Source organism: Oncorhynchus tshawytscha, linkage group LG03, assembly GCF_018296145.1.
Source record: "Oncorhynchus tshawytscha isolate Ot180627B linkage group LG03, Otsh_v2.0, whole genome shotgun sequence".
NCBI classification, from domain to species: domain Eukaryota; kingdom Metazoa; phylum Chordata; class Actinopteri; order Salmoniformes; family Salmonidae; genus Oncorhynchus; species Oncorhynchus tshawytscha.
The window spans coordinates 49268437-49285522 of NC_056431.1; the positions used below are offsets into that span (position 1 = coordinate 49268437).

Sequence of the window (17086 nt, forward strand, 5' to 3'; positions counted from 1 at the left end):
TCCTTAGCTTATTGATGAGCTTTGAGGGCACTATGGTGTTGAACGCTGAGCTGTAGTCAATGAATAGCATTCTCACGTAGGTGTTTATTTTGTTCAGGTGGTAAAGGGCAGTGTGGAGTGCAATCGAGATTGCATCATCTGTGGATCTGTTGGGGCGGTATGCAAATTGGAGTGGGTCAAATCAAATCAAAATCAAATCAAATCAAATTTATTTATATAGCCCTTCGTACATCAGCTGATATCTCAAAGTGCTGTACAGAAACCCAGCCTAAAACCCCAAACAGCAAGCAATGCAGGTGTAGAAGCACGGTGGCTAGGAAAAACTCCCTAGAAAGGCCAAAACCTAGGAAGAAACCTAGAGAGGAACCAGGCTATGTGGGGTGGCCAGTCCTCTTCTGGCTGTGCCGGGTGGAGATTATAACAGAACATGGCCAAGATGTTCAAATGTTCATAAATGACCAGCATGGTCAAATAATAATAAGGCAGAACAGTTGAAACTGGAGCAGCAGCACAGTCAGGTGGAAGTTGAAACTGGAGCAGCAGCATGGCCAGGTGGACTGGGGACAGCAAGGAGTCATCATGTCAGGTAGTCCTGGGGCATGGTCCTAGGGCTCAGGTCAGTTGAAACTGGAACAGCAGCATGGCCAGGTGGACTGGGGACAGCAAGGAGTCATCATGTCAGGTAGTCCTGGAGCTCAGGTCCTAGGGCTCGGGTCCTCCGAGAGAGAGAAAGAAAGAGAGAAGGAGAGAATTAGAGAACGCACACTTAGATTCACACAGGACACCGAATAGGACAGGAGAAGTACTCCAGATATAACAAACTGACCCCAGCCCCCGACACATAAACTACTGCAGCATAAATACTGGAGGCTGAGACAGGAGGGGTCAGGAGACACTGTGGCCCCATCCGAGGTCACCCCGAACAGGGCCAAACAGGAAGGATATAACCCCACCCACTTTGCCAAAGCACAGCCCCCACACCACTAGAGGGATATCTTCAACCACCAACTTACCATCCTGAGACAAGGCTGAGTATAGCCCACAAAGATCTCCGCCACGGCACAACCCAAGGGGGGCGCCAACCCAGACAGGATGACCACAACAGTGAATCAACCCACTCAGGTGACGCACCCTCCAGGGACGGCATGAGAGAGCCCCAGTAAGCCAGTGACCCAGCCCCTGTAATAGGGTTAGAGGCAGAGAATCCCAGTGGAAAGAGGGGAACCGGCCAGGCAGAGACAGCAAGGGCGGTTCGTTGCTCCAGAGCCTTTCCGTTCACCTTCCCACTCCTGGGCCAGACTACACTCAATCATATGACCCACTGAAGAGATGAGTCTTCAGTAAAGACTTAAAGGTTGAGACCGAGTTTGCGTCTCTGACATGGGTAGGCAGACCGTTCCATAAAAATGGAGCTCTATAGGAGAAAGCCCTGCCTCCAGCTGTTTGCTTAGAAATTCTAGGGACAATTAGGAGGCCTGCGTCTTGTGACCGTAGCGTACGTGTAGGTATGTACGGCAGGACCAAATCAGAGAGATAGGTAGGAGCAAGCCCATGTAATGCTTTGTAGGTTAGCAGTAAAACCTTGAAATCAGCCCTTGCTTTGACAGGAAGCCAGTGTAGAGAGGCTAGCACTGGAGTAATATGATCAAATTTTTTGGTTCTAGTCAGGATTCTAGCAGCCGTATTTAGCACTAACTGAAGTTTATTTAGTGCTTTATCCGGGTAGCCGGAAAATAGAGCATTGCAGTAGTCTAACCTAGAAGTGACAAAAGCATGGATTCATTTTTCTGCATCATTTTTGGACAGAAAGTTTCTGATTTTTGCAATGTTACGTAGATGGAAAAAAGATGTCCTTGAAATGGTCTTGATATGTTCTTCAAAAGAGAGATCAGGGTCCAGAGTAACGCCGAGGTCCTTCACAGTTTTATTTGAGACGACTGTACAACCATTAAGATTAATTGTCAGATTCAACAGAATATCTCTTTGTTTCTTGGGACCTAGAACAGGGCTAGAAGTCTAGGGTTTCTGGGATGATGGTGTTGATGTGAGCAATGACCAGCCTTTCAAAGCACTTCATGGCTACAGACGTGAGTGCACGGGTCAATAGTCATTTTGGCAGGTTACCTTAGTGTTCTTGGGCACAGGCACTATGGTGGTCTGCTTAAAACATCAAAGTTGTAAAATAATTATGCTGTCTACATTCAGTGACTGTGATGAATACGCTACTGAGTGGATGATCTTATACACTCTTGTCATGCTTATGCTTTGTACCAATCCTGCTTCATATAGCAATTTTTCATACTAAATTTTCAGGAATCAAACCGTATCAAAACCCATGCAATTTGAGCCATGGCTCTAACTTCTATTTTTTATTTTACCTTTATTTAACTTGGCAAGTCGGTTAAGAACAAATTCTTATTTTCAATGATGGCCTAGGAACTAACTGCCTTGTTAGTTAACTGCCTTGTTCAGGGGCAGAACGACAGATTTGTACCTTGTCAGTTCGGGGATTCAACCTTGCATCCTTTCGGTTACTAGTCCAACGCTCTAACCATTAGGCTACGCTGCCGCCATTTAAAGGTCCATTTAAAACAGCTGATGAAACTAACACTGTAAAAGTTTGAAAAAATAATAATACGTTTTAATTCCTGAAAGTTTCTGGTTGAAAATACAATCCACAAAGGACCTTTTAATCAGTGGGTTTGAATGGGTGGAAGTTTCGGTTTTCCATCATGACATCACCATGTGGTAAATTGGTTAATAGACCAATAACAAAGAGTTCCAAAACGATCTGCCAATAACGGCTATGTTTCAGTTTTTCCCTTCCCACTCAGACCACTCCCAAAAAGTGTGTTTTGACCCTTTTAATGGAAATCTATTACAGTAAAGTTCTAAATTGTTACCCAGAAATTATTTAATATAAATGTTTAAAAAGCTGCATTGTGCCTTTAATGCTAATGAACCTTAATGGACGTAACCCCATTATAACGTTGCTATGCACTTCACTTTACCATACTGTACCATATGTTTTTTAATGAATCAGTGTATAGGTCTGGTGATATAACGAACAAACTGCTTCCTGTAACACCAGTTTAGATCATGTTAAGTAAAATCGTTCCTAGTTTGAGTTGATTCTATTTCAATTCCAGTTCAATTCCAGTTTAAATTGTACCTTTTTCCCATGGTGTGTTTTTGTTCAAGTATTATTAACGTAATTGAGAATAAAACCACGTACAGTTTTCTGGGTCCATTCCATTACTGTAACTACTGTAACATTTCGCCTGGCTTGGCCATCCGACCATGGCATTCAATGGTCAAAATGGGTAGCACAAATGCTAACGGTTCAAATCAACTGAGAAAACCTTCACGTTATCAGATCAAGAGAACAAGTTGCTACAATGATGAATGCAATAGTGAGATGACGAGATGTAACTGAACAAGACAGCGGAAATTGTGCAAGCTGCTGTTTCAATGTAAGAATGTGCTATGCTCCTTCTCTTTGTCTGGAGTTGTTTCTCAGATATTGGTGGAACTGGAGTTAAATGTCAGGTCAGGGTATGGACCACATTATGGTTATTCAGTGGTGGATCCTGTTATGCATATCAGGGTATTCTGCTGAGGGTGAGTTCAGTTCTTACTGTATGTATTTCATCATCATTATTATGTTGCTCTGAACATCTTGTTTAAAACTATACAAGCAGAATATTTCATTCAAAACCAAAATATCTGGGACAAGCAATTTAAATGTATATTAAAGGATTACATGTACAGTATGGACAGTTTCTATGACTATCAGAGGGAAACTGGTATACCGATTAGACTTTGAAAACCTGTTCTCTAATTTGAATCAGTTGTCCTTGATTTTTAAAACAAATAAGGGGCTTTAAACCAGATTCACAATAAATAATCTGTGCATTTTGAAACTGTTATGGGGTGAATTAATACTGTCATTTGACCAGATCTGTGTCTCATTGTCCACACACAGTGATGAAGAGGAGCATCTTCTTGATCTCTGGTCAGACAGAGAGTGTGCATCTGTCTGTGTCAGACCTGGCTCAACCTCACTGGTCAGAGTTCAGCTGGGAGTGGACCTCACATGATGGGAGATACTCAGAGATTCAAATAGCCAGAGCAATATCCTCTAGGCTAGTGGTTAGTCCACCTTTCACAGAGTACTTTTCTTGCAGCAAAGACTTTGACGTAACAGTGAAGCCGAAGTTTGAATGTGCAGGGGTGTTTTTGTTGGTAAGAGCAAATGTCCCATTGGTTAAGATTGAGATCTTCGCCACAAAAAGTAAGTAGATTCTGTGTCTGTTTTGTACAGACACGCCATCGTGAATCTTCCATAATGACAAATACCTTCCAATGATTAAATCATTTCGAAAGCCAGCTTCCAGAATTAATTTCTTCATCTTAATTGTTCATTCACATTATTGTTTTAGTTTGGACAGTAAGTTTACATTGTAACCATTTTAAAATTCCATGTTTTTTCAGTTACACCTTCCTTTTGGCCTTCATTTCGTCTGGGTTCTGATGTGAGTGTTAGTTGCGAGTTGTCCAGCCTACCAGATGGGGCCACACTGCAGTGGGAAAGAGATGGAGATTCCACTTCTAACACCACGCTGTTCTACAATAACACTGTCCACATGATCATCCGCAGTGTTCATCTGGACAGTCAGGGGGCATACTTCTGCACTTTTAGACAGAATGGAACACTGTTATATAATGTCTCTAATGCTGTCAGAATTGAGGAAGGTACAAAATGTGTTCTTATCTAACTGAAATATCAAAACATTTATGTGAAATGTGAATGTTGTCCTCTTGATCAGTAGTCATTGACAATCAATAATATTGGTCTCATTTTAAATGGATAAATGGTGATCACATGTGATACATTTACAATAAAATGGACCCGTAATGCCATTTAGACTTTGGATTGAAATAAAATTCAACTTTCCCCTCTGACTGAACAACGCTATGGTTTTCTCCACAGTTTCGTCTGATGCCACTCTCACAATGTACAGAGAGAGCTCCAACAGCTCTCTGGTGACACTGTTTTGTATGACATCAGATGGGTACATCTATGCATCATGGTCCTGGACCCCATTATCTACAGCTAAAGAGGTTCACCTTGTGACAACTACAATGTACGGATCCAATGACACGTTTAATGAGAGATTTTCATGCGGGGACTTCAATGGATACTACTTCCCTCTCTACTTCTCACCTGTGAAGTTTGAAGATTCTGGAAGGTTCAACTGCTATTTTGAAAACCTCCTAGTTGCCTCTATTAATGTGGTAACCCTAAAGGGTGAGCATTATCATTTTAAATATCCACGGTGCATTTTTCAGAATAATCTATTTTACTAATCTTTGAGAGAACCGATGACAGATCCCCAATGATCTCCAGATTTCCATTTCAGTCTCCGCAGTTCCGCCTAGTGGATTCCCCAGGAATCATCCGGTGGTCCTGAGATGTGAGGTGTCGGAGGTGAGCACCGACCCTGTGACCCTAGCCTGGCTGAGGATGGAAGGGAGCAGGGGGCTGCTGGTCAAACAGGACATCCTGACAGAGAGTCACCCCAACAAGACGCTCAGTGTGACCCTGCCCAGCCTCCGTAGGGACCAGCTGCACTGGCAGTGTGCTGTGTTCACAGAGGGCATGCTCAGAGTGACAGCCTCCCTGACCCTCACACTCCCCACACAGACAACAATGTCGTCAATGACAGGTAACAACTTGTTATGATAGACTCTCTTCAAATTGATCTAATCTGTTCCAACCTATCTCAAACCAAACACATTTTTCCTCACTGGACCTCTGTTCTCCCCTGGCATAGGCCTAGTGTAACAAAATAAATAGGTTACCATGCTGGAGAGGTTGCCATGTTTAATATAATCTAACAGAAGTCTCTGTTTCACAGGGATGGGCACCGAGACAGTGGTCAGAGGGGTGATTACAATGGCTGCCACCCTAGGAATTCTGGGACTTCTCGGGTTCTACTGTCGAAGACCAAACAGTAAGGAGACACTCCCTCTTGGATAGACGCAACCCAATCACAAAGGAATGGGACATTGAGGAACCATAAAAAATATCTGCCTTAGGTACTGTCTATCTTTCTCTTTCGTTTTGGACCGAGGCAGAGCTAGCCTTTCTCATGGGACGTGGATCCTTCTCTGCATTAGAGAGCTTTTAAAGTCTCCAAACATATGACCAACTTTGATTTTGTAGTGAACTACAACTTAAATGAAATTTATGTAGTAACAAACATGATCACCTTTAAGTACCATACCACCATAAGTACTGAGTGGAAAACTAGTGAATTAGTGTGTGTAAATGACATCATTTCAAACTCTTCTGGTTGATGTGTTGTTGTGTCTTCCATCCAGGCACCCGGACACAGAGACAAAAGGAGGAACCTGCTCAACTGGAGGAGACTAGTGTATAGCCTTGTTGCTAGCCTATGGCCTGTGGCTGTGTTGAAATATAGCTTTCCCACCCATGTCTGTACCAACCAGTGAAGTCTTTCACACTGAATTACCACATGACACACTGTGTTCTGTCAAAAGGTCTGGCAATAGAAACTTCACTGGTGTTAAAATAATGTGTTAACCACCAACAACCTTCCCCTCAAAGACTAATATTGAAACCATGACCATGTTATGATACTGTAAGCATCTTTCCAAAAGACCTAAATAATTTACACTGAGTGCACAAAACATTATGAACACCTGCTCTTTCCATGACATAGTCTGACCAGGTGAATCCAGGTGAAAGCTATGATCCATTATTGATGTCACTTGTTAAATCCACTTTGATCAGTGTAGATAAAGGGGAGGAGACAGGTTAAAGAAGGATTCTTGAGACAATTGAGACATGGATTGTGTATGTGTGAAATTCAGAGGGTGAACGGTCAAGACTAAATAGTAATGTTTTTACACTCAGTGTATATTATTTAGTTCATCCTAGAAATGTACATTTCCATTCATCCTCAGTCTGTAATGTTTGTACACAATAAATGGGGATGTTAATACTAGTTTGTCAACAGTGTCTCAGCTTATTTTATCATCTGATTGTCCTGTATTAGGAAAGCTTTGAACTTTGAATGGACTGTTATAACAGACTGGCTATAATGTAGCAAGTTAGGCTTTTTGGTTTTGAAAGCCTTTGGTTCATGGTTTTTGGAATTTCAAAATATTCACTGTTTGCTTCCAGAGGAAAATGTCTTGTTTCCATATTAATTATTAAATGTGTAACATCCTTGTAATAATACTACTTCTATTATTTAAATTGCACAGCATTTACATTATATTCTGCTACATGGTGCTAAACTGTGACATGTTTGACTATTGTTTTGATCCCATTGATGCCTATTATCGGCAGGTAGCCTAGTGGTTAGAGCGTTGGACTAGTAACCAAAAGGTTGCTAGATCGAATCACCTAGCTGACAAGGTAAAAATCTGTTCTGCCCCTGAACAAGGCAGTTAACCAACTGTTCCAAGGCCTCCATTGAAAATAAGAATTTGTTCTTAACTGACTTGCTTAGTTATGTAAAATAAAATTATGATGGTGGTGTGGCATTGATAACTTAATCCTGCTCCATAATCCCTGCTTGCTACATTCAGTATATGGCTGATACAAGTAAAATGAGATTTTATAAAGTACTATATCCTCAGATTTGCACTCATTTTATAATTGCATCACATCTGTAATTTTTGAACTTCTTCTTTTCTTCAGTCATTTCCTGAACATATTTATCAGAGACGTCAGTAATGATATGAGTTGGCTACTGAGTAGATACGGGAACAGAACAGTAACATACAGCAACATGGGGCAGTACAGTGGCTCTATGGGTGTAACGTTGTTGTGGATTCTGCTGTGGATATCTAGATCCGGTCAGGGACTCTCAGCTGAACGTGAGTAACGTGTTTCTGGTTGAATTATTTGACATGAAAGAGTCACCATTTAAAGAGGTAAACTGTAGTTGCTACATCCATTTGGAGACCTTTAAATGAACAATATACACCAGCATAGCCACAGGAAGTAGTTTGGGGTGGAATGCACTACATTTATTCGACAATGGGGGATGGGGGAGGGGCCGAGAATGTTTTGCCAAGGTGGTTGCATTTTTGTGTGAATTTTTAAGGAGATTATTATTCAGATTTTTCAGGGGGTGCTGCGGCAGCCTCAGCACCCCTACTCCCCGCAGCTGTGTACACCTGACACCTGACGCCCCCCTCCCCCCTTTTGAAGGCCCTCGGATCAAAAGAAGGACATTTAAAAATATAAATATTTTACTCAGTCGGGGTCTCAACCTACTGTTGCAAGTTAGAATAGGATAATATACAATGTGACATTTTTTAAATATGTTTGTGCATCAGCAGTTTTTCTATGATGCAGTCACTGATTGTCAGTCCATTAGTCCATGCCAGCTGAACATTTTTTTATTGGTAAGTTAGTCTTGCTGCTAGCTATCTAAATTTAGTAATCATGGTCAAATTACCATCCGGGGGGAACACATTGATTTTGTTAGTCAGTCTCACTCAGATATCATATTAAAAACTGCACATATTTCTCCTCACCTTATGGCAAAATGTGTAGAATTGCAGGAAATGAGTCAAACAAAATCAACTTGTAAAATTGTAGAAAATTTACTCCAAAACATGTTTTTTCTCTCCGCTGTCAAGATGGGTTCTGCTGAAATATTTTTCTCACTATGTGGTGGTGGGGGGGATTATGCATATGTGGTTATGCAGACCTGCAAGGAATTTACATCTCCTCATGAGGAGTTCAGTTTTAGTGGCCCCCACCACCCACCAAGTTGCCCATCCCTGATATACATCCATTGATTCTTGAAGATTTGAACTGCATAATGAGCTTAGTTCAACTGTTGTACCCCATCAGCATCCCAAATATAAGTTGTAAACAATATAAATATTATAAACATTTTTATAAATATCTCCAGGCCCACCCCTTAGCTGTTTCCCAAATCAGTAGCAGGTTAACTGCTTTGTTGTTGTTCTATCAGCAGATTGCCCCTTTAAAGCATGACATACAAGTATGATGAAGCTATTGAGGAGTCATATGAGAAAGAGAGCAAGAGAAAATGTGTGAATTGAACAGTGAATAATGTTAATATAAAGATATTTTGCAACTTTTTATCCCATCGTTTTGAATATCTTCCCTCCACAGAATTGTCAAAGAAGATAGTTTTCCTTGCCGAGACCAATGACAATAACAGAGTCACTCTCCAAGTTTCCCCTGCAGTTCCGAAAGGGACTGCGCACCAATGGATGTGGACCTCACATGACGGCAGACACTCAAACACTTCAGTAGCCCAAATCACTTCCTCCATGAATAGAAGTCCTTCATGGAACACACAGGCTCCTTTCTCTCAAGGAACAGGATATGATCTGTCTATGCAAACAAAACAGGAAAATGCTGGAGAGTTTGTGCTCATGCAAACCAAACCAGCTTCAGCAGTTCTGGCGAGATTTGAGGTGTTTAGTTTTGTGGTTAAAGGTATATTGATCATGTTCAGTTTCTCAATGTGTATAATTTGAATCATTTTAAATATCAATGTATATCGCCTCGTCAATATCATAATGAGACAAACTTTTGCTGTTGTTATCATTTCATTATTGATTTTCAAGCATTTTAGATTTGTAAAAATGTAAACCACTGATTTCCACATTTCCCCTCGTTTTATCTTCTTTTAACAAATTGAAGTAAAGTAATATATATCTCCTTGTTGCAGCGACACCAAACTATTACGGTAATAAAGTGTATCTGGGTTCTGATGTGAGTGTGCTTTGCGAGGTGTCCCACATACCAGATGGGGCCATACTGCAGTGGGAAAGAGATGGAGATTCCACATCTAACACCACGCTGTTCTACAACAAAAGGGCCCATATGATCATCCACACTGTCGATCAGAATTACCAGGGGAGATCTAACTGCAGTTTCAGACTGAATGGACAATTGTTGTCTACAGTTTATACTACACTGAATGTACAAACAGGTAAGATTTATTAACATGAATGTAATATATTAATACATGACTTGACCAAATGTTAAATATTCAGGAAGATGGTCCTCAATAATACAAAGAAAAGAGTGATACAACTGCACTATACAGGCAAACAATATCATCAGCATTTTCCTTTTTACGTTTCTTTTTTCCAGGCACATTTTCTAACCCATTGATACATCTGTTTCGAGAGAGCAGCAACAGCAGTGAGGTGAAGTTGATCTGCAGGTCAAGTTCCCCAAGTTCCTCATACAGGAGAGCCGAATGGACAGTGAGCAGATCAACAACATCTGTTACTCTGACTTCATCGGACAAAGTCAGAAGTGACCGATTCTCATCTCCCTCATTCAACGGACATGATTTCCCACTGCATGTCTCACCGGTGACATTTGAGGATAGTGGAGTTTTCACATGTTTCTTTGAACAGCACAGGTTCAGCTCGGTTAAAATCACAACCATTCGAGGTAACTTTGCTTTTGTCTTTTAACAATGAGAGAGCAGAAACTCTGTTCACGTAGGCTGTTGGTTACTATGACAACCATACACTTTTCATTTAATCATTTAATTTTAATCAGCAGTTCAGTACATTGTTACAGTTACTGCTCTTTCAGTCAAAGTACAGTACAGTACTTTTTTCTGTTATTTATCTTAGTATCTGAATCTGGAGGGCCCCCTGGTGGCCAGCCCGTGGTGGTGAGGTGTGAGGTCTCGGAGGTGAGCACCGACCCTGTGACCCTGGCCTGGATGAGGATGGAGGGGAGCAGGTGGCTGCTGGTCAAACAGGATGTCCTGACAAAGAGTCACCCTAACAGGACGCTCAGTGTGACCCTGCCCAGCCTCCGTAGCGACCAGCTGCACTGGCAGTGTGCTGTGTTCACAGAGGGCATGCTCAGAATGACAGCCTCCCTGACCCTCACACTCCCCACACAGACAACAATGTCGTCAATGACAGGTAACAACTTGTTTTGCTGCACTTGCATTCTATGCTGTTCACAGGGGGCATGCTCAGTGCAAGCATTCCCCTCAGTTTCAGTGATTTCTGCTGGAAGATCAGAGTTCATTACATCAACATTGTCTATGAAAGGTAACACATGTCTGTAGATTACATTAGATCACTCCATCTGAATGATTGGAATCTACTATAGATTCAGTTAGATGACATCATCATAAACAACAGACAGTACATCATACAAGTAACCAAATCAATGTCTCTGTATTGCCCTTGGGCAATGTAAACTGTGATGAATTTAGAGTCTTAGTTTCACGTATACTCCCTCTCCGGCCTCTAGATCATCAGGCTGCTGATTATCCCGCACACCTGTCACCATCGTCAAGCGCACCTGCGCCTCATGACACTCACCTGGACTCCATCACCTCCTTGATTATCTTCCTTATATCTGTCACACCCCTTGGTTCTTTCCTCAGGTGTTATTGACTGTTTCATGTCGGTGTGGTGTTTGGGTTTTGTGTTTATTGTTTTGTTTATTTATTAAAACACTTCCTCCCTGTAATTGCTTCCCGTCTCTCAGCGCACTCGCATATATAAATTTTTTAAAATTGTGTCAATGTAAATGACGCCGGGTCCGGGAGCCACTACAGGCACCCCTGCCTCCGCCGGCTCGTCGGGCTCTCATGCCTCCGCCGGCTCGTCGGGCTCTCATGCCTCCGCCGGCTCGTCGGGCTCTCATGCCTCCGCCGGCTCGTCGGGCTCTCATGCCTCCGCTGGCTCGTCGGGCTCTCATGCCTCCGCCGTCTCGTTGGGCTCTCATGCCTCCGCCGTCTCGTTGGGCTCTCATGCCTCCGCCGTCTCATTGGGCTCACATGCCTCCGCCGGCTCGTCGGGCTCTCATGCCTCCACCGGATCGCCGGGCTCTCATGCCTCCGCCGGCTCGTCGGGCTCTCATGCCTCCACCGGATCGCCAGGCTCTCATGCCTCCGCCGGCTCGCCTCCGGGCTCTCATGCCTCCGCCGCCGTCTCGTCCGCCGGCTGGGCTCACATGCCTCCGCCGGCTCGTCGGGCTCTCATGCCTCCGCCGGCTCGTCGGGCTCTCATGCCTCCACCGGATCGCCAGGCTCTCATGCCTCCGCCGGCTCGTCGGGCTCTCATGCCTCCGCCGTCTCGTCCGCCGGCTGGGCTCATGCCTCCGCCGGATGCCTGCCTCCGCCGGCTCGTCGGGCTCTCATGCCTCCGCCGGCTCGTCGGGCTCTCATGCCTCCACCGGATCGCCAGGCTCTCATGCCTCCGCCTCGGCTCGTCGGGCTCTCATGCCTCCGCCGTCTCGTTGGGCTCACATGCCTCCGCCGGCTCGTCGGGCTCTCATGCCTCCGCCGGCTCGCCTCGGGCTCTCATGCCTCCACCGGATCGCCAGGCTCTCATGCCTCCGCCGGCTCGTCGGGCTCTCATGCCTCCGCCGGCTCGTCGGGCTCTCATGCCTCCGCCGGCTCGTCGGGCTCTCATGCCTCCGCCGTCTCGTTGGGCTCACATGCCTCCGCCGGCTCGTTGGGCTCTCATGCCTCCGCCGGCTCGCCAGGCTCTCGCGCACCAGCCGGCGTGACAGGTTCCCGCGCACCAGCCGGCGTGACAGGTTCCCGCGCTTCAGACGGCATGACCGGTTCGCTCCTGATCCCCGGGTTCATCACCTTTGTCGGGGAGGGGTTACTGTCACGTATACTCCCTCTCCGGCCTTTGGTCATCAGACTGCTGATACTGTCACCATCGTCAAGTGCACCAGTGCCTCATGACACTCACCTGGACTCCATCACCTCCTTGATTATCTTCCCTATATCTGTCACTCCCCTTGGTTCTTTCCTCAGGTGTTATTGACTCAGTTTCATGTCGGTGCGTTGTTTGTGTTTCGTGTTTTTTGTGTTCATTTATTAAAACACTCACTCCCTGTACTTGCTTCCCGACTCTCAGCACACTCGTTACACTTAGCAAATGGAGTCAGCTGTGTAGTAAGTACTCAGGTATCTCATATCCCAGCATGTTCTCTCTCATACTCTTTGTTCATGTCTTTTTGCTTACCACAGATGACTGTCTGTGGACTGTGGTCATTGTGGGCTGCATTGCTATGGTTGTTGCTGGGGTCCTGGTTGGTGCTCTGGTGTTCTACCTGAAGAGGAAGAAGACGGGTAAAATACACTGATAATGACCACTATTGCTGATCAAACTTGTTGGATTGCTACATCTTCAATTTAGGCCTATGTCAACAATTGTGTGAACATTTTTGCTATGATCGCTATTTTCAAAGCTGTGACGAACCTACCGCTGACCCAGAAGAATGACCCAGTCTACGATAACGCCACAGATCCACGAAGAGACCAAGGTATGCACTTCTTCACTTTGGGTCTAATGTGATGTACAATATAGATATGGCAGTGGAGATTCCTCAGAGGAGGAAGGGGTGGACCGTCCACTATTGTTTATAGTGAAACATTAAAGTTATCCTTTTTGGATAAAATTATACCCCAAAATATTATTATCACCAATAACTGATTTAAACACACTGTTTTGCAATAGTCTACAGTAGCCTCAACAGTACTCTGTAGGGTCACACCATGTAGCCGGAGTACAGTTATCTTACGTACATTGACTTCAATACAAAACCTAGGAGGCTCATGGTTCTTACCCCCTTCCATAGACTTACACAGTAATTATGACGACTTCCGGAGGCCGTCGTCCAACCTATCAGAGCTCTTGCAGCATGAACTAACATGTTGTCCATTCAATCAAAATATCAGAATGAATTTTATACTGAAAGCAGAAACTACCGCCAGCTAGCACTGCAGTGCATAAAATGTGGTGAGTAGTTGACTCATTGAGAGAGAGAGAAGACAATATTTGAACAGTTTCTTTGCTTTATATTCACTGAGGATGGTAGTACCCTTCCTCCTCTGAGGAGCCTCCACTGGTACAGTAAGCAGAAAGTAGAGATGACTTCCAAGATGACATCCAGAATGTTCCACAGTGCCAACCGATGTATAGGAAGTTACACAAAAATCACAACTGTGTTAACTTTCTTTTTTTTTTACTACCAGAGAGCCAGAAGGGTCAAACAGGGGAAGATGAGAATGAGGAAGTTCATTACTCTGAATTTGCTTTGGGTGAACCCAGGCTTGGTGGTGAGTAGTGTGTGTGTGTGTGGAAAAACAGAATGGTTTTTGAATGTGAGGCGATCAAAGAATGTAACTTGTGTAGATGAAGCGTAACTGTATGATTATCTTTTTTCAGATACCAACAGAGTCACAGCAAGGTCAAATCAGGTAAGAATAGCACTTTATTAAAATGATCGTTTTGTTATTTATATACAGTACCAGTCAAGGGTTTTTATTGTTAGTATTTTCTACATTATAGATTAATAGTGAAGACTGCAAAATTATGAAATAACACATGGAATCATGTAGTAACCAAAAAAGTGTTAAACAAATCTAAATAAATTTGATATTCTTCAAAGTAACCACCCTTTGCCTTGATGACAACTTTGCACACTCTTTGCATTCTCTCAACCAACTTCATGAGGTAGTCACCTGGAATGCATTTCAATTCATGTTTGAGCCTGTTTAAAAGTTCATTTGTATAATTTCTTTCCTTCTAAATGTGTTTGAGCCAATCAGTTGTGTTGTGACAAGGTATGGGGTGGTATAGTCCTATTTGGTAAAATACCAAATCCATATTATGGCAAGAACAACTCAAATAAGCAAAGAGAAATGACAGTCCATCTCTTTAAGACATGAAGGTCAGTCAATGCGGTACATTTCAAGAACTTTGAAAGTTTCTTCAAGTGCAGTCACAAACCTTCATGCTCTATGATGAAACTGTGTCTCATGAGGACCGCCACAGAAAGGAAGACCCAGAGTTACCTCTGCTGCAGAGGATCAGTTCATTAGTTACCAGCCACAGCCCAAATAAAAGCTTCCCAGAGTTCAAGCAACAGACATCTCAACATCAACTGTTCAGAGGAGACTGTGTGAATCAGGCCTTCGTGGTCTAATTGCTGCAAAGAAACCACTACTAAAGGACACCAATAAGAAGAGACTTGCTTTGGCCAAGAAACATGAGCAAGGGACATTAGACCAGTGGAAATCTGTCCTTTGGTCTGATGAATCTAAAGTTGAGATTTTTGGTTCCAACCTCCATAACTTTGTGAGACGCAGAGTGGGTCAATGGATGATCTCTGCATGTGTGGTTCCCACTGTGAAGCATGGAGGTGTGACAGTGTAGGGGTGCTTTGCTGGTGACACTGTCAGTGATTTATTTAGAATTCAAGTCACACTTAACCAGCATGGCTACCACAGCATTCTGCAGCGATACGCCAACCCATCTGGTTTGGGCTTAGTGGGACTATCATTTATTTTTCAACAGGACAATGATCCAACACATATCCAGGCTGTGTAACGGCAATTTGACCAAGAAGGAGAGTGATGGAGTGCTGCATCAGACCTGGCCTCCACAGTCACCTGACCTCAACCCAATTGAGATGGTTTGGGATGAGTTGGACTGCAGAGTGAAGGAAAAGCAGCTATCAAGTGCTCAGCATATGTGGGAACTCCTTCAAGACCGTTGGGGAAGCTGTTTAAGAGAATGCCAATAGTGTGCAAAGCTGTCATCAATGGAAAGGGGGGCTACTTTGAAGAATCTAAAATATATTTTGATTTGTTTAACACTTTTTTGGTTACTTCATGATTCCATATGTGTTAATTTGATGTCTTCACTAATATTCTACAATGTAGAAAATAGTAAAAGTAAAGAATCCCTTGAATGAGTAGGTGTGTCAACTTTTGACTGGTACTGCATATATATTTATAGTTATATAGTTACTATTTGTAATATCTGTCTAAATGTAGTGTGCTCCTTGTTTTTTAATTTTTTTAAAAACTGGTGTTCATGTCCATACATACAGGAAAGTGCTGTGATCTATTCAACTCTCAACATATAAGGAAAATTACCCATGTTAAGTTTCAGGGATTGTGTTCCACATTTTGACAATGACTTAATGTGTATTAGTCTACAGAGAAAATGATACCACAATACTGATTGCTTTTGAAATTATGCTATATGCCAGTTACCTTTCATTTTAAACCTATGAGATTTGTTCAATTAGTTTATTATACTGCTTTTGATTCGTGCATTTAATGATACAGTAATATATGCTTACTAAGACTGCTGTGTAAATACAGCAGCTAGCCCAATTGGAGGGTTTACATTTTGGTCTGAAATATTGATGGCTGTAACCTACATTGCAGCCATGGATGCAAATAATAGTTTTATATATTTGTAGTCTTTCATGCATGTGCATTTTGTATGTTTCATTCGATATATGTTTAAATAAAAATGATTTTCGTCATTTGATGTCTTCTTATTGCATAGGTGAGTGGAGTTGGATATGTTACCAGTAGATAGCACTGTTGGAAAGAAAATGATTATTTTGCGAGAATACAGTACATGAGGTTTGCGGAGGGGAATAATTCATTTCTTTCAGCCCTCTTTCCTTCTCCTTTGCTATTGCTAGTTCCTTTAGGGATTGCAGTGAAAAGGTAGTAATTCAATGCTTTTCTCCCCAACAAAGGTATGTAGGCACACTAAATGCAATGAATAGACTGCACATCCAGAAGGAATGTCTTTATGCACAGACAGGTGCAGAGTAGCACCAAAATCCCTCGTGCTTTGTGCAGAGGTGTGTGTGTGTGTGTGTGTGTGTGTGTGTACGCAGACACTCACACACACATGCTCGCTTAAATGAGCATGCTTGTGTGTGTGCACATTTGGGAGCTATTGAAAAGATCCAAGGTCTCCTGAAATGAAGTCTTTTATACTTGATTTTGAGAGAAGGAATGGGAAACAAAACATGATTTCAATTCACACTGATACATAATGACTCGTGGAGGAAGTGAAGGCTGCAGGCGTTGAGAGGAGAATGAACCAAGGTGAACACATGTTCTGCCTTTCACCCTGCATGGTCTCCTTCACTGCAAACCTCTCATCTGCAATAGACTGGGTGCTACAGTAGTGTCAGACTGGAGATTCTTCTGTTACATTCTGTGTTAGGACAATGCAAGGT

The 17086-nt window shown here is 43.0% G+C and overlaps 2 protein-coding genes across 3 annotated transcripts; both read left to right on the forward strand.

The window, feature by feature from the left end:
- Positions 1-3378: 3378 nt before the first annotated feature.
- On the forward strand, positions 3379-6773 carry LOC112245670. Of its 2 annotated transcripts, none has more exons than XR_002952781.2 (7): positions 3379-3621; positions 3986-4294; positions 4495-4755; positions 4994-5311; positions 5424-5729; positions 5922-6102; positions 6388-6773. XR_002952781.2 is itself a non-coding variant. In XM_024413811.2 (7 exons), exons 1-7 carry the CDS (start codon positions 3543-3545, stop codon positions 6444-6446), a joined length of 1428 nt encoding a protein of 475 aa, XP_024269579.1. In that variant the 5' UTR covers positions 3380-3542; the 3' UTR covers positions 6447-6773. The 2 variants fall into 2 exon arrangements, 1 of the variants encoding a protein (XP_024269579.1); XM_024413811.2 differs by having other exon boundaries at positions 3380-3621; positions 5922-6017.
- Positions 6774-7779: 1006 nt separating this feature from the next.
- Positions 7780-16372, forward strand: LOC112237958. The gene is made up of 10 exons (XM_024406557.2): positions 7780-7914; positions 9191-9520; positions 9756-10019; positions 10184-10492; positions 10681-10980; positions 13059-13160; positions 13280-13354; positions 14067-14150; positions 14260-14291; positions 15929-16372. Exons 1-10 carry the CDS (start codon positions 7827-7829, stop codon positions 15962-15964), a joined length of 1620 nt encoding a protein of 539 aa, XP_024262325.1. The 5' UTR covers positions 7780-7826; the 3' UTR covers positions 15965-16372.
- Positions 16373-17086: the final 714 nt, after the last annotated feature.